We start from the raw sequence: 27,251 nt of genomic DNA, 5'->3' as shown, positions 1-27,251 counted from the left end.
GGATTACAGGCGTGAGCCACCGCTCCCAGCTATACCCATTTTCTAGGAGGTGACCAAGCCACTCATCTGCCTGAGGCTAGCAGCACAGAGATGTAAAGCCAGGATTTGAACCCAGGCCTCAGACAGCCCACAGTCTGTTCAGGACCCCACTAGGTTGGCAGCATACTCGAGAAGAAAGGAGACTCTGGGTTCAAATCCCAACTCTGCAACCAGAGCTGTGTGGCTATGGGCAAGTGGCTTAACCTCTCTGGGTCTCCATTTCCTGATCTGGAGGAGGATAGTAACAGGGTACAGAACAGGAACTGGACAGGGGGCTTTGGGGCCTTTCAGGCACATGCACTTCCTGGCCCCCTTGTGTTTAGACGGGGCCATGTGTGTCTAGGTGCAGCGATGTGCTGTGAGTGGAAGCAGTGCGGTCACTTTCTGGTCAGCATTGGCCTCTCTAGCCTCTCAACCCTGGGCTTGGTGACTAGTAACATTTTGAATGGCAGCTACTCTGTGAGCCTGGGTCCCTGAGTAACTATGAGACAAACAGCTTCCCTGCTGAGTGTAAAAAAACCTTCCCATCAATTTAAGTCACTGAGATGTGGGGGCTGTTTGTTACTACAGCTTCACTTGATCTATCCTGACTGCTACATTCCTGGGCTGGGTGCTGGCTCAAGGGGAAACACAAGCATAGCCTTTCTGTTGCTAAAATATGGAAATACTCCACATTGTTTGGAAAACAGTCACAGCCTCAAGTCCCACAAGGTCTCCTCCTATCTCTGACTCCCCTCAACCGGGTACTGACATGGTGATGGATGGCATCCCAGTCTGGATCCAAGAGTCTGGGTCAAAGAGATGGCCCTCCCCTCTGGGGTCAGTGGGACTCAAAACACAAAACACAGGGCCTTATCAGCATCTTCGCAGAAGCAGAGGCCAGGTCAGGGGTTGGGGTGGTCAGTGTGACCCTGAAGTAGCCCCTCTACCTTACAGAGAAGGAGCCTGACTTTAGAGCTGTGCTTCCCTCCTAGTTGAAGTGCCTGGGGCCTCTGCGCCCTTCTCTGGGAGGCAGCAGTAACACAGCAATCAGACAATGAATGTGGGTCGCCGAGCATGGAATATACAGTAGGTGCTCAACAGATGGGATGTTGTTGTTTCGCAACTCCTATAAAAGGAATTCAGGGGGCTGGGTGCGGTGGCTCACACCTCTAATCCCAGAACTCTGGGAGGCTGAGGCAGGTGGATCATGAGGTCAGGAGATCAAGACCATCCTGGCTAACACAGGGAAACCCCATCTCTACTAAAAATACAAAAAAAAAAAAAAAAAAAAAAAAATTAGCCAGGCGTGGTGGCAGGCGCTTGTAGTCCCAGCTACTTGGGAGGCTGAAGCAGGAGAATGGTGTGCACCTGGGAGGCAGAGCTTGCAGTGAGCAGAGATTGCACTACTGCACTCCAGCCTGGGCCACAGTGCGAGACTCCGTAAAAAAAAAAAAAAAAGGAATTCGGGTCCTACTGGCACTTTTGGCATTTCGGCAGATGTTGTTGGGGCCTTGCCCATATCTCATCTGCACACCTACAGTACATTACTTGGCCCAGTGTCTCTCTCTGGCTGCACATGTGTTAGGGAATTAATAGCTCCCCTGGAAATGGCCTTTGATTATGTCTGATGGGCACTGGAGGATAAATACCCCAACTCCCTCCCAGTGAGGTGGGATGACTCTGTGCTATGTGCTCTCTGCTGCCTCCTGGAGGTCCCCACTGAAACTGAGCCCCATTTGTCCACAGCAGGAACTGGCTTAATAATACACTCTTTCCTGGTTGCCTTTCTGTCCCTGTGTCTCTTCCCCTGTCCCTTACTGCCTTGCATCCCAGATAAATTCCTTGCACTCAATCCTTGTCTCAGGCTCTGCTTCCATGGGAGTCCAAACAAAGACAACTTTATAGGCGTCTGGTCACAGACCTCAACCCCTAGGCTAGAGAGCTCCCCTCTATCTCCCGAATGTTACACAGGGAACTTGTGGCTTCATTTAAAACTGAAAGGGGAGACCAGACATGGTGGCTCATGCCTATAATTCCAGCACTTTGGAAGGCCAAGGAGGGACAACTGCTTGAGGTTACAAGTTTAAGACCAGCCTGGGCAACAGAGTGAGACCCCCATCTCAGAAACAAAAACAAAAACACCAGAAAGCAGAGGGGAAGCTCAGTGCTGGCTCTTGCAGGATTGGCAGGGTGAGGGAGATGCAGCTCCAGGCCCCAGTGGAAGAATCACTTCACCAGGAGAAGACCAACTCAGGAATAAAATAACTGCAGGCTGGGTGCAGTGGCTCACGCCTGTAGTCCAACTGGAATATGAGGGTGGCAAAGCCCCAGGGCAGGTCCCTGAAAAGTAGGGGCTAGGCCGGGCCTGGTGGCTCACGCCTGTAATCCCAGCACTTTGGGAGGCTGAGGCGGGCAGATCACCCGAGGTCAGGAGTTGGAGACCAACCTGGCTGACATGGTGAATCCCCGTCTCTGCTAAAAATACAAAAATTAGCTGGGCGTGATGGTGGCCACCTGTAATCCCAGCTAGTCAGGAGGCTGAGGCAGGACAATTGCTTGAACCTAGGAGGCAGAGGTTGCAGTGAGCCAAGATTGCACCACTGCACTTCAGCCTGGGTGACAGAGTGAGTAGTCATCACAAACAAACAAACAAACAAACAAACAAAAATTACAGATTCAGTGATCCCCCCCGCTTCATCAAACCAAGTGAATCAGAACCTCTGGGGTATGCTCAGTGTATCATTTAAGAAATTTCTCGGCCGGGCGCGGTGGCTCAAGCCTGTAATCCCAGCACTTTGGGAGGCCGAGACGGGCGGATCACGAGGTCAGGAGATCGAGACCATCCTGGCTAACATGGTGAAACCCCGTCTCTACTAAAAAAAATACAAAAAACTAGCCGGGCGAGGTGGCGGGCGCCTGTAGTCCCAGCTGCTCCGGAGGCTGAGCAGGAGAATGGCGTAAACCCGGGAGGCGGAGCTTGCAGTGAGCTGAGATCGGGCCACTGCACTCCAGCCTGGGCGACAGAGCGAGACTCCGTCTCAAAAAAAAAAAAAAAAAAAAAAAAATTTCTCGAAGTGCTTCTTTTTTGTTTTTTAGAGTCTGGGTCTTGTGTTGTTGTCCAGGCTGGAGGGCAGCGATGTGATCACAGCTCACTGCAGCCTTGAACTCCTGGGCTTAAGTAATCCTCCTGCCTTAGCCTAAGTAGTTAGGACAACAGTCATGTGCCACTATGCTGGCTAATTTTTCATTTTTTTTGTAGAGATGAGGTCTTGCTATGTTGCCCAGGCTGGTCTAAAACCTCTGGGTTCAAGCAATTCTCCTGCCTTGGCAGGAGTCCCAAAGTGCTGGGACTATAGGCATGAGCCACCACACCTGGCCTGAAGTGCTTCTATTAAGTAGCATCTCTACCAAAGCAAAGCCACTATTTTGGAGGAAAAAGGTCCATTATTAGGACCCCTTTCCTAGCATTTATTTATTTATTTTGATACAGGGTCTTGCTCTGTCACCCAGGGTGGGGTGCAGTGGCTCAATCACAACTCACTGCAGCCTTGACCTCCTGGGCTGAATCCATCCTCCAACCTCAGCCTCCTGAGTAGATGGGACTGCAGGTGCACGCCACCACACCAGGCTGATTTTTGTACTTTTTGTAGAGACAGAATCTCACTGTGTTGTCCAGGTTGGTCTCAGACTCCTGGGCTCAAGCGATCCACCCGCCTCAGCCCCCCAAAGTGCTGAGATTACAGGTGTCAGCCACCGTGCCTGGCCCCTAGCATTTACTGAGTGCTCACTCCAGGCCAGGTTTTATCCTCAGTCCTCTACATGCACATTAGTGCATTTGCTGCTTACCAGGGCTCTGCTGAGGTGGAGGCGGAGGATGGCTCCTTTTAATGATGGGGAGGTGACAAAGCTTATATAGGATGAGGCAAGATCTGAACCTAGAACTCTGGCACTGAAGCTGATGCTCCTAACCACCTCCGTAAGCCAAGGTGGGAACTTGGTTTCCTGAGACCATGGCTGAGACCCAGGCTGTAGGTCATTCTCTTCAAAGGGATGGACTAAGCTGGTGGTCAAGAGAACGGATGTCCTGGTTCAAGTCTCACCCTGGCCACACACTGGGGACCTGCAATAAGTCACTTTACTTCAAGTCCTAGCCCATTAGCATAAGCCTTCCTCACCTTAATTTTTTTTTTTTTTGAAACAAAGTCTCGTTCTGTCACCCAGGCTGGAGTGTAATGCGTGATCTCGGCTCACTGCAACCTCCGCCTCCCGGGTTCAAGAGATTCTCGTGCCTCAGCCTCCTGAGTAGCTGGGAATACAGGCACGCACCACCACGCCCTGCTAATTTTTGTATTTTTAGTAGAGATAGGGTTTCGCCATGTTGTCCAGGCTGATCCTGAACTCCTGACCTCAAGGGATCTGCCTGCCTCAGGCTCCCACAGTGCCGGGATTACAGGTATGAGCCATCACACCCAGCCCTCCAATTTTTTAAAAATAATTTTCATTTTCTTATTATTTATTTATGTATTTTTTGAGATGGAGTCTCACTCTGTCGCCCAGGTTGGAGTGCAGTGGCACGATGTTGGCTCACTGCAACCTCCACTTCCTGGGTTCAAGCGATTCTCCTGCCTCAGCCTCCTGAATAGCTGAGACTACAGGCGCGTACCACCACGCCCGGCTATTTTTTGTATTTTTAGTAGAGATGGGGTTTCAGATATGGGGTTTAGTAGAGACCATGTTAGACAAGATGGTCTCAATCTCCTGACCTCGTGATCTACCCGCCTCGGCCTCCCAAAGTGCTAGGATTACAGGCGTGAGCCACTGCGCCCGGTCAATTTTTATTCTTTTAGAGATGGGGTCTCACTCTGTCACTCAGGCTGAAGTGCAATGGTGCAATTGTAGCTCATTGCAACTCTGACTAACTGGGTTCAAGCAATATTCTTGCTTCAGTCTCCTGAGTAGCTAGGACTATAGATGTATGCACCATGCCTGTTTGATTTTTAATTTTTAATTAAAAAAAATTGTTTTTTTGAAACAGAGTCTTGCTCTGTCACCCAGGCTGGAGTGCAGTGGTGCGATCTTGGCTCACTGCAAGCTCCACCTCCCAGGTTCATGCCATTCTCCTGCCTCAGCCTCCTGAGTAGCTGGGACTACAGGCGCCTGCCACCACGCCTGGCTAATTTTTTATATTTTTAGTAGAGATGAGGTTTCACCATGTTAGCTAGGATGGTCTTGATCTCGTGATCTGCCTGCCTCTACATCCCAAAATGCTGGGATTACAGGCGTGAGCTACTGCACCCGGCCTAATGTTTTGTTTTTGAGACAGAGTCTCCCTCCGTCACCCAGGCTGGAGTGCAGTGGCACAATCCTGGCTCCCTCCACCTCCTGAGTTCAAACTATTGTCACACCTCAGCCTCCTGAGTAGCTGGGATTATAGGCGTGTGCTACCATGCCCAGTTAATTTTTGTATTTTTAGTAGAGAGGGGGTTTCACTATTTTGGCTAGGCTGGTCTCGAACTGCTGGTCTTAACAGATCTGCCCACTTTGGCCTCCCAAAGTGCTGGGATTGCAGGCATGAGCCACTGCGTCCAGCCTTTAATTTTTTTTTTTTTGTAGAGATGGAGTCTTGCTATGTTGTCCAGCCTGGTCTTGAACTCCTGGCTTCAAGCAATCCTCCCACTTTAGCCACCAAAACTGCTGGGCTTACAGGTGTGAACTATAATACTTTTTTTTTTGTTTGAGACGGAGTCTTGCTCTCACCCAGGCTGGAGTGCAATGGCGCTATCTTGGTTCACTGCAAGCTCCGCCTCCCAGGTTCACGCCATTCTCCTACCTCAGCCTCCCGAGTAACTGGGACTACAGGCACCCGCCACCATGCCTGGCTAATTTTTTGTATTTTTAGTAGAGACGGGGTTTCACCGTGTTAGCCAGGATGGTCTCGATTTCCTGACCTTGTGATCTGCCTGCCTCGGCCTCCCAAAGTGCTGGGATTACAGGTGTGAGCCACCGCGCCCAGCCTTTTTTTTGAGATGGAGTCTCGCTCTGTTGCCAGGCTGGAATGCAGTGGCATGATCTCGGCTCACTGCAACCTCCACCTCCCATGTTCAAATGATTCTCCTGCCTCAGCCTCCCGAGTAGCTGAGACTACAGGCATGTGCCACCATGCCCAGCTAATTTTTGTAGTTTTTAGTAGAGATGGGGTTTCACCATGTTGGCCAGGGTAGTCTGGACCTCTTGACCTCGTAATCTGCCCCCCTCTGCCTCCCAAAGTGCTGGGATTACAGGTGTGAGCCACTGTGCCCAGCCAACTATAATACTTTTGTGCGTATTCTGTGAACCCCCTTGGCCACGTGAGACTAGCCCTGGCTATTTTATTTTATGCATAAAGACTTGTAAATGCATAACAAAACAGTCAAGACTGAAAGGTTACCTTTTATAATAGCTATCAAAATTTTTTTAAGGCTGGGCATGGTATCTCATGCCTGTAATCCCAGCACTTTGGGAGGCCGAGGTGGGCGGATCACAAGGTCAGGAGATCAAGACCACGGTGAAACTCCGTCTCTACTAAAAATACAAAAAATTAGCCAGGCACGGTGGCGGGCACCTGTAGTCCCAGCTACTCAAGAGGCTGAGGCAGGAGAATGGCGTGAACCCGGGAGGTGGAGCTTGCAGTGAGCCGAGATCATACCACTGCACTCCAGCCAGGGGGACAGAGCGAGACTCCGTCGCAAAAAAAAAAAAAAAAAAAAAAAAAAAAAAAGGCGATCTAACAATGAATATACTTCATTAACACACTGAATAAAAAGGTTTAATCACACGCAGCATTTTAAAGCAATGATGAATGCAAATTAAATGTTAAGGTATCTGCAGCTCTTATAAGGCAGTATGAAAATATCTGATGTTTGTAAGTGACACAGGTCATGTTGCTAATATTAACGGTTGATAATACTAATAACCCTTGTTGTCTCCCTTTAAAATGTTAAAATTTAGTTATTGGCTGGTGAAAAATAAAGATGTATCTATTTTTAGTATCATTATTTTTTTGAGACTCGCTCTGTTGCTCAGGCTGGAGTGCAGTGGTGTGATCTCAGCTCACTGCAGCCTCCACTTCCTGGGTACAAGTGATTCTCCTGCTTCAGCCTCCTGAGAAGGTGGGATGACAGGCACCCACAAGCACGCCAGGCTAATTTTTTGTATTTTTAGTAGAGATAGGGTTTTGCCATGTTGGCCAGGGTGGTCTCGAACTCCTGGGCTCAAGTGATTTGCCTGCCTCTGCCTCCCAAAGTGCTGGGATTACAGGTGTGAGTCACTGTGTCCGTCCTCTGTGTTTCTTTTTTAAACGTGGAGTCTTGCTGTTGCCCAGGCTGGGATGCAGTGGCATGATCATAGCTCACAGCAACCTCCACCTCCTGGGCTCAAAATACCTTCCCACCTCAGCCTCCTGAGTAGCTGGGCCTACAGGCACGAGTTACCATGCCTGGCTAATTAAATTTTTTTTTTTTTTGTAGGGACAGGGGCTTGCTTTGCTGCCCAGGCTGGTTGAGAACTCCCTAGCTTCAAGTGATTGCTCTGCCTTGGCCTCCTGAAGCACTAGGATTACAGGCACGAGCCACTGTGCTCAGCCTATTTCAGTTTTCTTTCTTTTTTTTTTTTTTGAGACAGAGTTTCACTCTTGTTGCCCAGGCTGGAGTGCAGTGGCGTGATCTCGGCTCACTGCAACCTCTGCCTCCCAGGTTCAAGTGATTCTCCTGCCTCAGCCTCCCAAGTAGCTGGGATTACAGGCATGCGCCACCACACCTGGCTAATTTTGTATTTTTAGTAGAGACAGAGTTTCTCCATGTTGGTCAGGCTGGTCTCCAACTCCCAACCTCAGGTGATCCGCCCACCTCGGCCTCCCAAAGTGTTGGAATTACAGCCATGAGCCACCTCGCCCAGCCTGATTTCAGTCTTCTTATCTCTAAAGTGGATGCTAACAACTCCCAGCATGATGACTCCTATCATTTTGAGGACCTGAATACATAAGCAGCCATACAGTAACACTCATGTGTTGGGTCTCCCTGGGACTCCTTGGCAAACACAGAATGCCTAAGTAGGATCTGTGGCCACTGGCAGGATGCCGAAGCCACCCTTGAGGTTGGGGGTCTTGGGGCCATGTGGGGAGACCATCGTCCAGCACCCATTGCTCCCCCTTGGACTTCTCCCAAGCCCGTAGCTGTAGCCCCAAGGTGGTACTTACCAGAATCCCAAAAGCCATGACTTTCAGCACACATTCCAGAGAGAAGAGGGAGGTGAAGACGATGTTGAACACCCTCAGGGCGTTTTCATAAGCAACAGAAGCCCCATAGAACTAGGGGGAAAGAAGTAGGAGTGGCAGGGGTCAGTGAGCGGGGGTGGGAAGTGGGAAGTGGGGAGGCAGCTTCATGGCTGTTTTCTAGGCAACACTCCGGCCCCAGGCAAGGGCTGAGCAATCTCACTGTTGGGAGGCATAGTTCAGGAAAGCCCAGCTCTCCGCCAGACTAGGCTCTTCTTTTCACATCAAAAAACAAAAACTTTCCCCCGCCTCTTTTTTTTTTGGTAGACGGGGTCTTCCTGTTTTGCCCAGGCTGGGCTCGAACTCACAATCCTCCTACCTTAGCCTCCTGATAGTTGGGACTATAGGCATACACCATTGTGCCTGGCTGAATTATACTTTTTCTTTCCATTTTTTTTTTTTTTTGAGAATGAGTCTTACTCTGTCGCCCAGGCTGGAGTGCAGTGGCACGATCGGCTCACTGCAGGCTCCGCCTCCCGGGTTCACGCCATTCTCCTGCCTCAGCTTCCCAAATAGCTGGGACTACAGGTGCCTGCCATCATGCCCAGCTAACTTTCTGTATTTTTAGTAGAGATGGGGTTTCTCCGTGTTAGCCAGGATAGTCTCGATCTCCTGACCTCGTGATCCGCCTGCCTCGACCTCCCAAAGTGCTGGGATTACAGGCGTGAGCCACTGTGCCCGGCCTCCTTATTTTCTTTGAGATGGAGTCTCACTCTGTCACCCAGGCTGGAGTGCAGTGGTGTGATCTCAGCTCACTGCAACTTCTGCCTCCTGGGTTCAAGCCATTCTCATGCCTCAGCCTCTCAAGCAGCTGGGATTGTAGGCGTGCGCCATCATGCCCAGCTAATTTTTGTATTTTTAGTAGAGACAGGATTTCATCATGTGGGCCAGGATGGTCTCAAACACCTGGTCTCAAGTGATCCGCCTGCCTTGACCTCCCAAAGGGCTGGGATTACAGGTGTGAGCCACCACGCCTGGCCACTATGATTGTTTTTGAAGTGCCGAGAAGGCACTAAGGTCCTTGCATCAACTTTCTCATTCCATCCTCTCACCTCCTCTGGAGGGGGCAAAGGTGCTATTATTATCATTCCCATTTTATTGACAGGGAACCGAGTCCCCAGAAAGTCACTGGTTACTTGCGCAAAGTTGAATGAATGAAATGGCAGAGCTAGGCTTGAATCCACGCTTTGGAGTCCAAAGCACAGGGTGAAAAGTTTTCAGACGTTTTGTTTTTTGTTTGTTTGTTTTTTTTTTTTTTTTTTTGAGACGGAGTCTCCCTCTGCCGCCCAGGCTGGAGTGCAGTGGCCGGATCTCGGCTCACTGCAAGCTCCGCCTCCCGGGTTTACGCCATTCTCCTGCCTCAGCCTCCCGAGTAGCTGGGACTACAGGCGCCCGCCACCTCGCCCGGCTAGTTTTTTGTATTTTTTAGTAGAGACGGGGTTTCACCATGTTAGCCAGGATGGTCTTGATCTCCCGACCTCGTGATCCGCCCGTCTCGGCCTCCCAAAGTGCTGGGATTACAGGCTTGAGCCACCGCGCCCGGCCTTTTTTTTTTTTCCGAGACGGAGTCTCGCTCTGTCGCCCAGGCTGGGGCGCAGTGGCCGGATCTCAGCTCACTGCAAGCTCCGCCTCCTGGGTTTACGCCATTCTCCTGCCTCAGCCTCCCAGGTAGCTGGGACTACAGGCGCCTGCCACCACGTCCGGCTAGTTTTTTGTATTTGTTAGAAGAGACGGGGTTTCATCATGTTAGCCAGGATGGTCTCAATCTCCTGACCTTGTGATCCGCCCGTCTCGGCCTCCCAAAGTGCTGGGATTACAGGCTTGAGCCACCGCACCCGGCCTCAGAGTTTTTTTTTGGAAGCAGCTCCTTGTCCCTGGGGATTTCAGGGCCCTCGCCTACCCCTCCTCCCTCATTTCTATTTCCTTTTCTTTTCTTTTCTCTCTCTTTTTTTTTTTTGAGACGGAGTCTCGCTCTTGTTGCCCAGGCTGGAGTGCAATGGCGTGATCTCGGCTCACAGCAACCTCCGCCTCCCGGGTTCAAGCGATTCTCCTGCCTCAGCCTCCTGAGTAGCTGGGATTACAGATGCGCACCACTATGCTCGACTGATTTTGTATTTTTAGTAGAGATGGAGTTTCTCCATGTTGCTCAGGCTGGTCTCGAACTCGCGACCTCAGGTGATCTGCCTGCCTTGGCCTCCCAAAGTTCTGGGATTACAAGCATGGGCCACCGTGCCCAGCTCCCTCATTTCATTAATCAAACATTTTTAGAGAGCTGCTTGTTCCGTCCCAGCCAGATCCTTGTTGGACTCTAGGAATTCTGGGGTGAGGTCCTCACAAGTGGGTGGGGGGCACCGTCGTGCAACCTGATGCTGATTTTTGTGGTAGGCGACATAAAGATAGGATGCCTGCTAAGACAGGCACCTCAAGCAGTCTTGGGTGATCAGGGAAGGCTTTCTGGAGGAAGAGGTCTGCAGGTACAGCTGGGAAGAAGCAGCTGGCCAGGGGGAGTGGTGGGAACTGTGTGTCAGGTAGAGGGAACAGCAGGAAAAAAATCTCAGAAGTGATCCAGAATGTGGTCTGTCTGGGAAACTGCAGATGGTTTCATTTTACAAGGGTAGAGGCAGGAACGAGATGGGGCTTAAGCAGTGCTGGGGGTTGGTGTAGGGCGCTTACCTTCATCATAAGCACGATGGTGTTGAGGGCGATCATGGCCATGATTGTGTACTCGAAAGGCGGAGACACCACGAACTGCCACATGCGGTACTGGAAGCTCTGCTTGTTCTGCGGCATGTGTCGGGTCAGCGGCTTGGCGCTGATGGCGAAATCGATGCAGGCCCTCTGCGGGAGAGAGGCCAGTGGTGAGAGTGGCAGAGGCAGCAGGAAGGTGGCTGTATACCGGGCACCCTCTGTCTAACTCAAGTGCTTCTGCTTGAGTCTCTGCCTCTCTTGCCCCCAGCCAGGATTCCTGGGCTCCCTCCTCCTTCTCACCATTGCTTTCTTTCTTTCTTTTTTGTTTTTTGAGACAGAGTCTTGCTGTATCACCCAGGCTAGAGTGCAGTGGCACGACCTCGGCTCACTGTAACATCCGCCTCCCGGGTTCACGCCATTCTTCTGCCTCAGCCTCCCGAGTAGCTGGGACTACAGGTGCCCGCCACCACGCTCGGCTAATTTTTTGTATTTTCAGTAGAGACGGGGTTTCACTGTTAGCCAGGATGGTGTTGATCTCCTGACCTCCTGATCCGCCTGTCTCAGCCTCCCAAAGTGCTGGGATTACAGGTGTGAGCCACCGCGCCTGGCCCTCACCATTGCTTTCTTATCTTAACAGCTACAGTTGCTTGAAACGTCACCATCTGCCAATTTTGCACTGACATTTCCCCATTATTGCATGGCTAATGCAAACATGGGAAGTGGGTACTATCAATGACCTCACTTTGCAGATGACAAAAATAGAGGCTTAGAGAGGTTAAACCACTTGCCTGAGGTGACACAGCTACCAAGTGTGCCAAATCAAACTGAAGCCTAATCCTTCTTTCCCTCCCTCCCTCCCTCCCTTCTTTTCCTCCCTCCTTCTTTCATTCCTTTTCCTTCCTTCCCTTCATTCCTTCCTCCCTTTCCCCTTTCCTTTCCTTTCTCTCTTCTTCCTTCTTTCCTTCCCTCCCTTTCTTTCTCCTTCCTTCCTTCTTTTCCTCCCTCCCTCTCTCCTTCCCTCCCTCCCTTCTCTTTCTCTCTTTCCTTTCTTCCTTCTTTCCTTCCTTCCTTCCTTCCTTCTTCCTTCTTCCTTCCCACTCTCCCTCCCTCCCTCCTTCCTTCTTTTCTTTTTCTTTTTTTTTTTTTCTGACAGGGGCTTGCTTTGTCACCTAGGCTGGAGTGCAGTGCAATCACAGCTCACTGCAGCCTTGACCTCCTGGGCTCAAGTGATCCTCCCACTTCAGCCTCCTGAGTAGCTGGGACTACAGGCATGCACCACCACACCCAGCTAATTAAAACTTTTTTTTTTTTTAAATCATAGAGATGGGGTATCACTATGTTGCTCAGGCTGTTCTTGAACTCCTGGGCTCAAGCAATCCTCCTGCCTTGGCCTCCTAAAGTGTTAAGATTATAGGCGTGAGCCACTGTGCCCAGCCCATTCTTTCTTACTGAATACTTTGCTGCTCCTTCTTCTCTTCGAGGGAGAGAGAGGGAGGAATAGTGGTTATTAAGTCTTAAGGGTCAAGGGAGCAGATGATATATTCTAGATCCTCTATTTAGCTTGAATGATGCCAGAGAGGCAAAGAGTCATGTCTATACTCTCTGGTAGACTGAGGACTGGATTTTCTTTTGTTTTCTTTTTCTGAGACAGGGTCTTGCTCTGTTGCCCAGGCTGGAGTGCACTGGCATGATGATAGCTCACTGCAGCCTCGAACTCCCAGGCTCAAGCAGCCTCCCGTGTTACTGGGACTAAAGGTGTGCACCATCATGCTTGGCTATTTTTTTTTGATTTGTAGTAGAGATTGGGTCTTGCTGTGTTGGCCAGGCTGGTCTCAAACTCCTAAGCTCAAGTGATCCTCCTGCCTCAGTTTCCCAAAATGTTGGGATCACAGGTGTGAGCCACCACACCTGGCTTGGCTTTTCATTCATAAATATTCACCACCCTTCACTAGGGGAGATCGTATTTCCCCACTCCACTGACATCAGAATGGATGTGTGACTTGCTTTGGCTGATGAAATGTGAGCAGAAGTGACATGTGTCATTTTTGAGTACAAGCATGAAAAGCTGAGCCTCAGTCTGACATACTCTCTTTTTCATCTGGAGCATCTCAGAGGGAGGCTGCTTTGCCGCTCTGCCAGCCTGGGAACCAGAAAAAAGATGACAAGCAGAAGATCCACAACTGATCTCAACATGCAGTGTGAGCAAAAAATAAGTCCCTTTATGGATATTTAGCAATGAAATCTGGGGTTGCTTGTTACTGCGGCACAATCCAGACTAAACTGACTGATACATACACTATATGACTTGTTTCCTCTGGAACTCCATGAAGGACTGCCCTGAAGCCCTGAATTTGGTTTGGAGGATGCCTCTGTTCTCTCCCCTAGGTGCCCCTAGAAATGGGTTCCTGGGTGTTGTGTGTGTGTGTTTTAAAGTTTGTGTCCCCAGTTTTTAAAGGACAGATGGAATTGGAAGTGGCACCTCATTTTTCTCCAGGCTGTATTCCTCCATCATCTTGTCCCCTTGCTCCTGGAAGGTGATGATGATCAAGGCCACAAAGATATTGACAAAGAAGAAGGGGAACACCACAAAGTAGACGACGTAGAAAATGGACATCTCCATGCGGTACCCGGGGCTGGGGCCCTGGTTCTCAAAGGTGGCGTCCACTGAGTGCTTGAGGACCCTGAAAGGAATGGGGCAGGGAGAGGGAAGGAACAGGAAGGAGAGAGACAAGGACCCAAGGGGTGATAAGGAAGGAGGAGAGAGGGTGGAAGTAAGATGGCAGAACAGGAATAGAGGGAAATGAAAAAGAAATTTAAGTAGTCACTGTTTTTTGAAAGCTTGACAACAATGTCAGTTATTTCTTAATTTTAATTTCTTTTTTTTTTTTTTGTATTTTTAGTAGAGACGGGGTTTCACCACGTTAGCCAGGATGGTCTTGATCTCCTGACCTCGGGATCCGCCCGCCTTGGCCTCCCAAAGTGCTGGGATTACAGGCATGAGCCACCATGCTCGGTCCAATTTTAATTTTTTGAGATGGAGTTTTGCTCTCGTTGCCCGGGCTGGAGTGCAATGGCGTGATCTCAACTTACTACAACCTCCACCTCCTGGGTTCAAGCGATTCTCCTGCCTCAGCCTCCTAAGTAGCTGGTATTACAGACATGCGCCACCATGCCTGGCTAATTTTTTTGTATTTTTAGTAGAGACGGGGTTTCACCATGTTGGTCAGGCTGGTCTTGAACTCCTGACCTCAGGTGATCCACCTGCCTTGGCCTCCCAAACTGCTGAGATTACAGGTGTGAGCCACCACACCCAGCCAATGTCAGTTATTTCTACTGCAGTGCATGAAGGGCTTGCTGTGTGCTGGAAACAATATTCAACGTTTCATTCCCACCTGCTCAGAAACCCTCTCAGGGAGGTTATTACTGGCTCCAGTTTGCATATGAGGAAACTGAGGTTCGGCAATTTAAAGGGACATGCTGAAGATCACCCACTTAGAAGTGGCCAAGTTAGGATTTAAAGACAGGTTGTGGCAATGGAGGGAGTGGAAGTGGGTGTATGAATGTGGAGTGGGTATTTGAGCACAGGTGGTGGTGGGTGCTGAGGAGGTGCAATGAGGATATGTATGAGAGTAGGTAAGTGCACAGCAGCTCTGTACAGTTGTGCAGGTTGTGCACTGCTCAAAGGCTGTGTCTAAGTGTTACTTTCACATGATAGGCATGATAGACTTGTGTATTCATGATGACAATTTTTTGGCAGGTGGCCCTCCAGTGCCTTGTTTGAACAAAATCATTTAAGTCTATTGCGATGATTTTCAGACAGATGGAAGTGAAGTCTGTTGAGAAAGGGGTGTTTTAAAAAACTTTGCTCAAAGGGGCCTTGTGGGTTAGCACTATTCCCATGTGTGTGAGTACTGGATGTGTGTGAGGGTGGGCAGAAGAGCATGTTCAGGTTGGCATATTTGCTGAGAGAGGGAGGGAGGTGAGGATAATGAGGGTACATGCTGGAATCTACCAAGCTTCTGGCCTGGTATTTCCAGACCTCTGAGAGGAAGACTACGACTTGGACAAGGTGAGGGAGGGAGGCATTTGTTTTGGGTGCGAATTAAGGGGGTACTGAAAATCCCAGTAATCAAGATAATCTTTTGCTCCAATATTTTTAAAAATCAAAATTAATGCAAAAAGTCCATGATGAAAAAATACCAATTTCTTCTTCTTTTTGTTTTTTGAGATGGGGTCTCCTTCTGCTGTCCAGGCTGGAGTACAATGGCACAATCACAGCTCACTGCAGCCTTGAACTCCTAGGCTCAAGCAATCCTCCCACCTCAGCCTCCTGAGTAGCTGGGATAACAGGTACGAGCCACCACAAATGGCTCAAAATTTTAAATAAAGATGAAGTCCATGATTCAGCCTCACCGTTTTTTTTTTTTTTTTTTTTTTTTTTTTTTGCGGGGTGGGGAGGAGGCCATAGTTTTGCTCTGTCACCCAGGATGAAGTGCAGTGGTGCAATCTCGGCTCACTGCAACCTCTGCTTCCTGGGTTCAAGGGATTCTCGTGTCTCAGTCTCCCGAGTAGCCGGGACCACAGGTGTGAGCCACCATGCTTGGCTGTTTTTTTTTTTTCTTTTTTTTTTTGTATTTTTAGTATTTTTAGAGTTTTGCCATGATGCTCAGGCTGATCTTAAACTCCTGGCCTTAAGCAATACACCTGCCTTGGCCTCCTAAAGTGTTGGGATTACAGGCGTGAGCCACCATGCCCGGCTTCCAAGACCTTTCTTATTGCTAAGCTCTCAGGCCCTTTATCCTCCTGCTCCCTGGGGTTCCTCCTGGGTAGGTTTCTAGTCGGGTCACTTACTGTGGCCAGCCTTCTCCCGTGGACACGGTGAAGAGGGTCAGCAGAGCCCAGAGCACGTTGTCGTAATGGAATTCATACTTCTTCCACTCCCGATCTCGCGCCTTCACCTCATTCTTCTCGTAGAGGAGGTATTTGCCTCTGCCACAGAGAGTGGGGACTGTTAGCAAATGGGAAAGAGGGGCCGTCTTGCACTTGTCTTTGGTTATCAGAGACAGGGGGAGGGAAAAGAAGAGGGGTCCACCAGCCTAGGCTGCGTCCCTCAGCCTGGGAAGCAGTGGCTCCCCGCCCTGCCACCATGTGTCCCTGTGCTTCATGGGGGATTACGTGTGCATCTACTTCGAGATAAATCCATGGGTGATGGCACGACCTTACTCCTGGTGGGAGAGCTGACCCAGGGCCCAACGCTTCCAACGTGATAACTTCTAGTCCTCGGGGTGAGAGCCTCAGGCTTGCTGGGGGTGGGGTGGGGGGAGTTTAGGAGGAGGCAGAGAGGCACAGCGGACATTCACAGGTTCATCAGGCTAAGGGAGGTTGCTACTCCTTTTCAAGGCAGGAAACAAGGGTTAGTTCCAGACTCCTACCCAGACATCTGGCATCCTCCTAATTTCAATAAATAGCCATCAAGATAACAACAGGCTATCACATGTTGCAAAATGCCACTTTACACTGGTAACAATATCACTATATATGCACATACATATATATACACACACACATACACATATATATATGTATTTTGTGTGTGTGTATATATATGTGTGTGTGTGTATGTGTGTGTGTATATATATATATATTTTTTTTGAGACAGAGTCTCACTCTGTTGCCCAGGCTGGAGTACAGTGGCCCAATTTGGGCTCACTGCTAGCTCTGCCTCCCGGGTTCACGCCATTCTCCTGCCTCAGCCTCCCGAGTAGCTGGGACTACAGGCATCTGCCACCATGCCCAGCTAGTTTTTTGTATTTTTAGTAGAGACGGGGTTTCACCGTGTTAGCTAGGATGGTCTCGATCTCCTGGCCTCGTGATCCGCCCGCCTCGGCCTCCCAAAGTGCTGGGATTACAGGCGTGAGCCACCGCACCCAGCCTATATGTATATATATATATATATATATTTTTTTTTTTTTTTTTTTTTGAGACGGAGTCTCGCTGTGTCGCCCAGGCTGGAGTGCAGTGGCCGGATCTCAGCTCACTGCAAGCTCTGCCTCCCGGGTTTTTACACCATTCTCCTGCCTCAGCCTCCCAAGTAGCCGGGACTACAGGCGCCTGCCACCTCGCCCGGCTAGTTTTTTTGTATTTTTTAGTAGAGATGGGGTTTCACCGTGTTAGCCAGGATGGTCTTGAACTCCTGACCTCGTGATCCGCCCGTCTCGGCCTCCCAAAGTGCTGGGATTACAGGCTTGAGCCACTGCGCCCGGCCAATGTATATATTTTTGAGAGGCAGGGTCTCACTCTGTCACGAAGGCTTGAGTGCAGTGGTACCATCATAGTGCATTGCAGCGTTGAACTCCTATGTTTAAACAATCCTCCCGCCTCAGCCTCCCAGGTAGCTGGGACTACAGGTGTGTGCTACCATGCCCTGCTAACTTTTAAAATTTATTTTGTAGGGATGGGCTCTCATTATGTTGCCCAACCTGGTCTCCAACTCCTGGCCTCAAGTAATCCTCCCACCTCAGCCTTCCAAAGTGTTGGAATTACAGGTGTGAGCCACTGCACCTGGCCTCTTACCTAACTTATTTGGCAATGAAACCTGATCTGATTGGACATGAAGCTCTTTATACTTGTTATTTACTCCATTTGGTGTGAACACACATTTTATGGCAGAAATATTGTGTTTGATTATAGGGCTGCCTCAGACCCAGCTGAGGATGTCATGTCCGACATGGGATGTACACAGTCCAACCTTTCTAAAATCTCAAAATATTCTTAACTTTAAAACACATCTGCCGGTAAAGATTTCAAGTAAGGAACTGTGGACGTGTATTAATATCCCTCACATGACAAGGGCGGTGACTGAAAGGTCAAGCAATTTGCTTATGACTCATCCTGTGGCTATGGGTGGTGACTCAAATTCTAAAACCGGTTTTCTTTCTACCCAAGATCCAAGCTGGTTGCAACTGAGTCACTCCCAAGGCTCACCACTTCTCCAGTCTCTGAGCCCAAGTGGCCGATGCCTCTAGCCACTTCCCCCCTGCCCACCTGCTAGTTCCATGGGAATGTGCCAGAAAGCTGAGACCCACCGACAATCTTTCTCAAACTCCTTGGACTCGTCAGTGCAGTGGAAGAACTTCCCCTTGAAGAGCTGCACAGCCACCACGGCGAAGATGAACATGAATAGCATGTAGACGATGAGGATGTTGAAGACGTTTTTAAGCGAGTTCACCACACAATCAAACACAGCCTGTGGGGTGGGGTTGACAGAGAACATGAGGGGCTGAGGACCTGCCCAACCTACTGCCTCCAGTGGCCCATAATACCAGAATACTGCCATTATCATTCCCATTTTTTTTTTTTTTTTGAGATGGAGTCTTGCTCTGTCGCCCAGGCTGGAGTGCAGTGGCACGATCTCAGCACTCACTGCAAACTCTGTCTCCCGGGTTCACGCCATTCTCCTGCCTCAGCCTCCCGAGTAGCTGGGACTACAGGTGCCCACCACCATGCCCAGCTACTTTTTTATATTTTTAGTAGAGACGGGGTTTCATCGTGGTCTCAATCTCTCGACCTCGTGATCTGCCCGCCTTGGCCTCCCAAAGTGCTGGGATTACAGGCGTGAGCCACCACGTCCAGCCACTATCATTCCCATTTTACAGGCAAGGTCATAAGTCAAGTCCCTAGGGTAAGGCCCCCCAGCTTTCAGAAATAAGTGTTGGAGAAGTTGGACTCAATCCTGGCATTCTATGGAACTAAAACTCCCAAATGAGATACCAGAGATGCTTTTAAGTGATACAAAGTGAGCCCAACACAGAAAAACAAGGTAACAAAGTTACTTCCTCTCCAATTCTCTCAGTCCTTTTGAGTGAAGGAGAAATTGCTACTATGTTAACACCTACCATTGACACTTTCCCTCTTTAACCAAGAAAGAGCAGTTGTCGCTGCTCAAAGCCTTGGGCAGGCACCATATTTGGTTAGATTTCAATAACACTATCTGTTTTCTTCTTTAATTTTTAATAGAGACAGAGTCTAACTATGTTGCCTAGGCTGGTCTCATTCTCCTGGGCTCAAGCAATACTCCTGCCGTGGTCTTCCAAAATGCAGGGATTACAGGTGTAATTTGATTTAAAGAAACATATTACATAAGAGATAATACTGGGGACCCTCAGGTAAAGCATACACTGAAAGTGGGTGCTCTAATGACTGGATTTTATTTCCTTTAATTTTTTTTCTTTTTCAATGACAGACTTTTGGGAAATGCTGGTTCATGCTATTTTGGAATGGGAGATATTAGAGCCTAGAATAGGTAGATGAAAAGTCAAAATTTTATGGAACAAGAAATCTAGTTTCTGCTTCCCAGATCACGATTATACTCTTTTAAATCCATATGATGCTTTCATGCGAATTAGGAAAAGGAATCTTAACTATGAGACATTTCATCTAAAGAAAAATTGTCATAATACACAGATTATTTTAGATCAACCCACTTTACTGCCATCTGCTGGGAAGTTGTAATAATACAAATATCCATATACGATGGCTAGGATGTTATCAGCACCTCCTTTAATGTGTTGTCCTTGAGCAGTGTGCAACCTGCTCAACTGTACATGATAACCGTGACAGTCCCCCCACCCCACCCCACCATCTCTCAATCTCACCTTGAGCTTTGGCAACCGCTTGATGGTTTTAAGAGGTCGTAGCACCCGGAGGACTCGGAGGGATTTAATCGTGTTGATGTCTTTTCCTTTGCTATTGCCACTGTGGAGGAATGTTAGGGTGGGGAGAAGGGAAGAGAGGAAGCAGAGGTCAGGTTGGGTAGGGGGCAGCCCACAGCTCCATGGGACCCTACCCTACCAGGCCTAGAAGTCTGGGGTGAGCTTGGCACAGCCCTGCCCTTCCTGGTGAAGAGTGGTCCGTTTCACCTGTTAAGCTTGGGCTCAGGAGCCAGTAAGTAGGTGGCTTTTTGTGGTTCTGGTCCCAGGGTTGGTTGAGGGCCCTTTGCCATCTGCATGGAGTGTCCCTGAGACCCAGCACAAGGGAGTTGGCTGATTCCCCACCCCTATTTCTGCATAGCTTTTCTTCTCTCTTTTTTTTTTTTTTTTTTTTTCGAGACAGGGTTTGGCTCTGTCACCAAGGCTGGAGTGCAGTGGCACGATCTTGACTCACTGCAACCTCCGCCTCCTGGGCTAAAGCCATCCTCCCACCTCAGCCTCCCAAGTAGCTGGGACTACAGGCACATGCCACTGCACCCGGCTAATGGTTTTGTCTTTTTTGTACAGATGGGGTTTCACCACGTTGCCCATGCTGGTCTCAAACTCCTCAGCTCAAGCAGTCTGCCCTCCTCACCCTCCCAAAGTGCTGGGAATACAGGTGTGAGCCAGTGTGCCTGGTCACAGCTCTTTCTCTTTTTTCTTTTCCTTTTTTTTTTTGAGATGGAGTCTTGCTCTGTCACCTGGGCTGGAGTGCAATGGCGCGATCTCGGCTCACTGCAAGCTCCACCTCCCAGGTTCACGCCGTTCTCCTGCCTCAGCCTCCCAACTAGCTGGGACTACAGGCACCCACCACCACGCCCGGCTAATTTTTTTGTATTTTTAGTAGAGACGGGGTTTCACCATGTTAGCCAGGATGGTCTCGATCTTCTGACCTCGTGATCCACCCACCTTGGCCTCCCAAAGTGCTGGGATTACAGGCGTGAGCCACTGCACCTGGCCCCCTTGTGTATTCTTTTTAAAGGTGGTATCAGTGGGCTCTTCAAAAAATGGGATTTTCTCCCCCTTCCAATGGGATTCTGGAAGATGCTTAAAGTGGCCCTTATACTAAATCTCTCCTCCCCTACTGTATTCCCTGAGCCCGCAGTGGGGAAAATAACCGCGTGCTGCTCCTTTCAGATGCTGATGCGGCTGCTGCCATGGTCTCTGCTGCATTGCTCCAAGGCGCTCTGAGCCCATCTTTGCCAGAGAGGACCGCACAGAAGTTCAGTCCAAGATCTATTGGAACTGAGCTTAGCAATGCAGACCCCAGAGATGCCATGACACCCTTGGCCAACCATGACTCAGGGCCCCCAAAAGGAGGGTATCGAGTGGGACCATGAATAGCTTGTGGTTCATGGCACTCATGACCCATCCAGTTGTCCACACCGGAAACCTGAGAGTCATGTTCAACTGCCTGTCCTCTATCCCCGTCCCCAGTGGGTCACCTTCCTTAACACACCACCATCCGTTCCTGGGTGACATCCCCCATCCCCCATCTCCCAGCTTGCTCCTCATTCCCTTGTCTCTCTCTTCTTCCATGTTTTATGCACACAGTGGCCAAAGCCAATGACCATGTCACTCTTTCTCTTGCTCAGAATTCTTCTGGAGCACCTGAATTCTTAGAAGAGCAAGCACGAACTTCTGGGCATGGCATTCAAGGCTCTTGGAAATCTAGCCCAACTTACCTTCATCTTTGCATTCTCATTTATTGCTACATATTTCAAGCCCCAGCCACGTTCTTTTGCCTCTGTCTGCTTATGCATATACTGTTCCTGTTGCTAGAAATGACCCTCCTCCACTTCTCCAGTCACAGAACTACCCGGTCCTCAAAGCCCAAATTACATGTTGCTCCCTCCGACAGCATTTCCTGATTGCCCACCACTGGCTCCTGCCAGCTCCCATGTGCTGTTTCGGAGTTAATCTTGTTTCTTCAATCTCTGGTTTTAGACAGAAAACTCCTCAAAGGCTTATAGTGTAACAGTGCAATTTCTTCTTCTTCTCTGTGTTCATTTTCCCTTTAATCTTTTTTTTTTTTTGAGATGGAGTCTTGCTCTATTGCCCAGGCTGGAGTGCAGTGGCATGATCGGCTCACTGCAACCTCTGCCTCCCAAGTTCAAGCGATTCTCCTGCCTCAGGCTCCCGAAGAGCTGGGACTACAGGCATGAGTCACCACATCCGGCTAATTTTTGTATTTTTAGTAGAGACAGGGTTTCACTGTGTTGGCCAGGCTGGTCTCAAACTCCTGACCTCAAGTAATCCACCCGCCTTGGCCTCCCAAAGTGCTGGGATTACAGGCGTGAGCCATTGCGCCCGGCCATTTCCCCTTTAATCTTGATTCTTGTCCCAGCCCCTAGTCTGCGCCTCGCAGGTGGTCTCAGGACACGTGAATGCCTCCAGATTGGAGTCTTTGGGTGGGGGGGGGGGTCACCTAGAAAACATCTCCCTACAGTGACCTCCGGAGTCATGAGCAGAGCTGCCCCCAGAGCCCCCCATCACGATGTGTCTCAGTATCCAGTGTAAAAACATCACTCTTCACACCATTTGCTTTTTTAAGGACTCCATTCTTTCGTTTTCAGGGAAGAAAGAAGAGAATTGTATTTTAGCCTGCTAGGCAGAGATATACTCCAGGATTCAGCAGTCTGAACATTTTTTTTCTTTTTAAAACCATCATCATCATTATCATCTCAAGGCCGTGCCCCCAGGTATGAGATACACGTTGGACAGTCACTGAGATAATTTTGGGCAGAACAGGGGTACAGATTAAATAATTGGATCTCAGAGGGACATAATCATTTCTTTTTCTTTCTTTTTAAAATTATACTTTAAGTTTCTTTTCCACATATCTTTCAGACGTTCTGCTTTTGCTAGAAAGGAAGCCGCAGGTAGATGCTAATAGGCCTTTAACACCTCGCTAACACTTAGTAATTTTCCTTTTAACAAAGAGCACAGCTTGAAGGCAACAACATTCTTTGATTTCTGTTAGATTTACTTTTTTTTTTTTTTTTTTTTGAGACAGAGTTTCGCTCTTGTTGCCCCGGCTGAAGTGAATGGCGTGATCTCAGCTCATGGCAGCCTCTGCCTCCCGGGTTCAAGCGATTATTTTGCCTTAGTCTCCTGAGTAGCTGGGATTACAGGCATGCGCCACCGCGCCTGGCTAATTTCGTATTTTTAGTAGAGACGGGGTTTCTCCACGTTGTTCAGGCTGGTCTCGAACTCCCGATCTCAAGTGATCCGCCCGCCTCGGCCTCCCAAAGTGCTGGGATTATAGGCATGAGCCACCGTACCTGGCCTAGATTTACTTTTGCAGTTGCAGATTTATCTAAGGTTAGCAACGCTGGTTGTAAGTGGATAATATAGTTTCCTTTTTTTTTTTTTTAAAATTAAAGTAATGGAGTCTCGGGGTAGAGTGCAGTGGTGCGATCATAGCTCACCACAGCCTCCAACTCCTGGGCTCAGGTGATCCTCCAGCCTCAGCCTCCCAAATGGCTGGGGCTGCAGGCATGCACCACTGCACCTGGCTAAAGTTTCCTTTTGAAACGAAAGTTTAGAATACGTGTTGATAGAAAAAAAATGTCAAGGAACCGTACATCCAGGTTGCACATGGAACTGGCTAAAATCTTGATGTCCCAAACAAGTGATATTTGGGAACACGTCTCCATGGGTGTTTTGCATCTCCTCATCTGAAAACGATTCCATGTTCATTTTATTTTTTTAAATTTTTTAATTTTTTTTTGGGGGGGGGGACAGAGTCTCGCTCTGTCACCCAGGCTGGAGTGCAGTGGCATGATCTTAGCTCACTGCAACCTCCACCTCCCAGGTTTAAGTGATTCTCCTGCCTCAGCCTCCTAGGTAGCTGGGATTACAGATGTGCACCACCATGCCCAGCTAATTTTTTGTATTTTTAGTAGAGATGGGGTTTCACCACGTTCGCCAGGCTGGTCTCAAACTCCTGATCTCAAGTGATCTACCTGCCTCGGCCTCCCAAAATGTTGGGATTAGAGGCGTGAGCCACAGTGTCCGGCCCACTTTCATTGCTTCTGACAACTGCTCCACCCAGCTTGCCTATTGAAACTGAACCTCTGCCCCTTCTGTTCTCTGCAGGAACTGGTGGGGCATGGGCGGAGGCACTGGCAGGACCCTTTGGGATGCCTCTTTCCCAGGGAGTGAGTTCTGGTCATTTGAAGTGACAGGACGGCGGCGGCAAGGACACAAGGCCACGGAAACAGGCCCAGAACTAACGAGGCTACACCAGAGGACAGATCATGAGACAGAATATGAGAGAGAGAGAGAGAGAGAAAGAGAGAGAGAGAGAGGGAGAAAGAGACTTTACCGTGCACTGCTCCTGATGATGTGGCATCGGAGGGAGAGACAGATCGTAAGCGGCCTCAGAAGAAAGAACACAGAACACGCACGTACACACACGCACCCCTGAGCACCCCCAAGTCCCGCCCGGGCACCAGGTGTGGGAGCCTCAGGCTCATGGCGCTGGCTGATGTCCATCCTTCCATCTAGAAGCTGCCCCCACCTCTGTTCAGTTCCCCGCCCTTGGCAGGCCCCTGGCACTGCCCAAGAAAGCACCTAGGAAAGCCGAATTTCCAGGTAGCAGGACAGCTGCAAAGCTGTCAGTTACTGAAGGCGAATTCACCACGGAAAGTCACTGCCAAGAGCCGGAGAAACCCCTCTTCTCCAGGCATTGTGGAGCTGCAACGTTTCAGAATGTCTTAAAGGTTGTGAACTTTGAAGTTGAGGGGACCTGGGTTTGAATCCTGATTCTGCCTCTCGTTATCCTCATCTGCAAAACAGGTTCAGACTGGGCGCCGTGGCTCACAGCTGTAATCCCAGTACTTTGGGAGGCCGAATTGGGAAGATTGCTTGAGGCCAGAAGTTCGAGGTCAGACCCTGTCTCTTTCTCTCTTTTTTTTTTTTTTTTTTTTTTTTTTTTGAGGTGGGGTCTCCCTCTGTCGCCCAGGCTGGAGTGCAGTAGCGGGATCTTAGCTCACTGTAGCCTCAACCTCCAGGGCTCAGGTGGTTCTCCCACCTTAGCCTCCCAAGTAGCTGGAAATACAGGCAAATTTTTCCATTTTTTGTAGAGACGGGGGTCTTGTTATGTTGCCCAGGCTGGTCTCAAACTCCTGGGTTCAAGTGATCCTCCTGCTTAGGCCTCCCAGAGTGCTGGGATTACAAGTGTGAGCCACTGAGGCCTGGGCAAGACTCTGCCTCTTTAAACAACCAACCAACCAACCAACCAACCAACCAACCAACCAACCAACCCAGGTCTGTGGAATTCTGATCTTTGATTAACAATAGCTATGGCTTTGGCTTTGCTCTTTATGGAGAGGTCAGCAAAGAGTTCTGACTTGGGATGGGATTGGAAGCAACTCTGAAGTCCTTTGAGCAAATGCAGGCCTGGAGAAAGCTGTCAGCACCTGGCAGCTGGTCCTCTCATGACTCATTGTTGGAATCAGGCTTGGGGATCATTAGGAACCTTCAACAATGACTGGAGATCCAGGTTAGAAAGACTTGACCAGCATAGGAATGGCAGAAACCCTGTCACCAAACAGACTCTATGGAATTTTCCATCCACGACCCCTTTGGAAGTTAGTGATTCTTTTTTCTTTTCTCTTTTTTTTTTTTTGAGACGGAATCTCACTCCGTCGCCCAGGTTGGAGTGCAGTGGCGCGATCTTGGCACTTACTGCAAGCTCCACCTCCAGGGTTCACGCCATTCTCCTGCCTCTGCCTCCCAAGTAGCTGGGACTACAGGCGCCCGCCAACCATGCGCAGCTAATTTTTTTTGTATTTTTAGTAGACATGGGGTTTCACCATGTTAGCCAGGATGGTCTCGCTCTCTTGACCTCGTGATTCACCTGCCTTGGCCTCCCAAAGTACTGGGATTATAGGTGTGATCCACTGCTTCCAGCCGTGATATTTTTTAAAACACAGAATGGCTTAAATGTCTACAAATATTCCCAGTGGATTCTCCTCCACACCCCCTCATCTCCTTTTCCTGTAGTCTGACTTGGGATTCTCAAACTCAGTATATCTAGGAATTATTGCATATGTAGAATCATATAGATTCTACTTTTTTTTTTTTTTTTTTTTGATGGAGTCTCACTCTGTTGCCAGGCTGGAGTGCAGTGGTGCGATCTTGGCTCACTGCAACCTCCACCTCCCAGGTTCAAGTGATTCTCCTGCCTCAGCCTCCCAAGTAGCTGGGACTACAGGCATGTGCCACCACGCCCAGCTAATTTTTGTATTTTTAGTAAAGATGGGGTTTCACCATGTTGGCCAGGATGGTCTCGATCTCTTGACCTTGTAATCCACCTGCCTTGGCCTTCCAAAGTGCTGGGATTACAGGCGTGAGCCACTGCACCCGGCCTTATTTTATATTTTTAGAGACGGGGTCTTGTTGTGTCGCCCAGGCTGGAGTACAGTGGCACGATCATAGCTTACTGCATGCAGCCTTGAACTCCCTGGCTAAGTGATTCTCCCACCTCAGCCTCCCAAGTAGCTGGGACTACAGGCGAGAGCCACCACACCCAGATTCTTTATGGATGATCGAGGGAGTTTTCAATGATAGTGATTTTTGCCGAATCTGCTGACTTTAGGTTTAATATGGGAGTCTTTTGAACATCACTGCATTTGCCTGTGGGAAGACAGCACCATTTTGCCTATTTTCCAGATGAGGAAGCTGAGGCCTAGAGAAAAAGAGTGACTTGCCCAAGGGCAGGCACACAGCTGGGAAGGCAGACTGAGATTCAAACCCAGGTGTGGGTATCTTTCACTCTAATCTTCTTTCCATTTCATCACACTCAAAAAAATAATGCCTTCAGGGGTGGGGGCTGTTTTGAAGATGCGGATCAAAAGACAGCAACCCGAGGGCTCCATCTTTGGCTTCCTGACCGTTTGGCTCCTGGGTATGCAGAAGCAGCTTGATCAAGGCGCTCTGCCAGCTGCAGTCCTGCCTTTGGGGGAGGAGCAGCCGCGCCAGATGGACTCTTGGCAGTGAGGGCAGGATCATGATCCGCCAGCTGCTGAGAAATGTCAGTTGGCTGCCCCGATGCATGGGCACAGAGCGTGATACCATGTGTGATGGCTCATGAAATGGGGCGTTAATGGTGGACGCATGGACACAAGGGTACACAGTCAGTGAATTGAGCAGGACACACACACACACAGATACCTGGGTGAGGGGCAGGAGGGGTGGACATCTTCAGGAGAGCTTCAACACATCCCTTGGTGGGACCACAGGGATATTTTCCCATATCGGAGACAGGGCCACAATCACAGCACTGGGGGAGGAATCCTTGCTTTGACCCCAACAGGCCAGAACAGCAAGATTCCTTTCAACAAGGAAGGGAATAACCTTCTGCTCCCTTCCCCTACTCCCTTCTCCTGGATCTTGCAGCCCTGCCAGGCCTCAAAGAACCCAGGCAGGCCGGGCTGCTGCATATCATTCTGCGCACCGTGAGCCTCCGTATTCAGGGT

At 49.4% G+C, this 27,251-nt stretch overlaps 4 protein-coding genes across 14 annotated transcripts in view; 2 read left to right on the top strand and 2 right to left on the bottom strand.

The window, feature by feature from the left end:
* The window catches only part of STX10 (syntaxin 10), a 121,616-nt gene extending 103,564 nt beyond the window's left edge, over positions 1-18,052 (bottom strand). Inside the window, exon 1 of the mRNA XM_050770726.1 lies at positions 18,049-18,052. The gene's annotated coding sequence lies outside the window, so the exon portion shown is untranslated. The remainder of the gene's footprint in view (positions 1-18,048) is intronic.
* Positions 1-27,251, top strand: part of C19H19orf53 (chromosome 19 C19orf53 homolog) — a 542,027-nt gene that overhangs the window by 1,730 nt on the left and 513,046 nt on the right. Inside the window, exon 1 of one of the 6 annotated variants that reach the window (XM_050770946.1) lies at positions 590-593. The exons of 1 other annotated variant lie outside the window; for it this stretch is intronic. The gene's annotated coding sequence lies outside the window, so the exon portion shown is untranslated. Of the gene's footprint in view, positions 1-589; positions 594-6,723; positions 6,728-15,124; positions 15,129-19,791; positions 19,796-24,859; positions 24,864-27,251 lie in introns of those variants that run through there. 4 more of the 6 variants (XM_050770973.1, XM_050770942.1, XM_050770945.1 and 1 more) reach the window with 4 other exon arrangements.
* The window catches only part of YJU2B (YJU2 splicing factor homolog B), a 595,535-nt gene that overhangs the window by 70,922 nt on the left and 497,362 nt on the right, over positions 1-27,251 (top strand). The gene's annotated exons all lie outside the window — the stretch shown is intronic.
* The window catches only part of CACNA1A (calcium voltage-gated channel subunit alpha1 A), a 307,593-nt gene that overhangs the window by 42,900 nt on the left and 237,442 nt on the right, over positions 1-27,251 (bottom strand). For all 6 annotated transcript variants that reach the window (XM_050769983.1, XM_050769982.1, XM_050769981.1 and 3 more), the window contains exons 25-30: positions 19,672-19,771; positions 18,103-18,263; positions 15,869-16,006; positions 13,497-13,698; positions 11,003-11,167; positions 8,255-8,365 (exon numbers count right to left, since the gene is read on the bottom strand). In XM_050769983.1, coding sequence (XP_050625940.1) covers positions 8,255-8,365; positions 11,003-11,167; positions 13,497-13,698; positions 15,869-16,006; positions 18,103-18,263; positions 19,672-19,771 — 877 coding nt within the window. The remainder of the gene's footprint in view (positions 1-8,254; positions 8,366-11,002; positions 11,168-13,496; positions 13,699-15,868; positions 16,007-18,102; positions 18,264-19,671; positions 19,772-27,251) is intronic.

The sequence above is a fragment of the Macaca thibetana genome, chromosome 19, assembly GCF_024542745.1.
Source record: "Macaca thibetana thibetana isolate TM-01 chromosome 19, ASM2454274v1, whole genome shotgun sequence".
In the NCBI taxonomy this organism is placed as follows: Eukaryota; Metazoa; Chordata; class Mammalia; order Primates; family Cercopithecidae; genus Macaca; species Macaca thibetana.
This window is presented reverse-complemented; position numbering and strand designations above follow the sequence as displayed.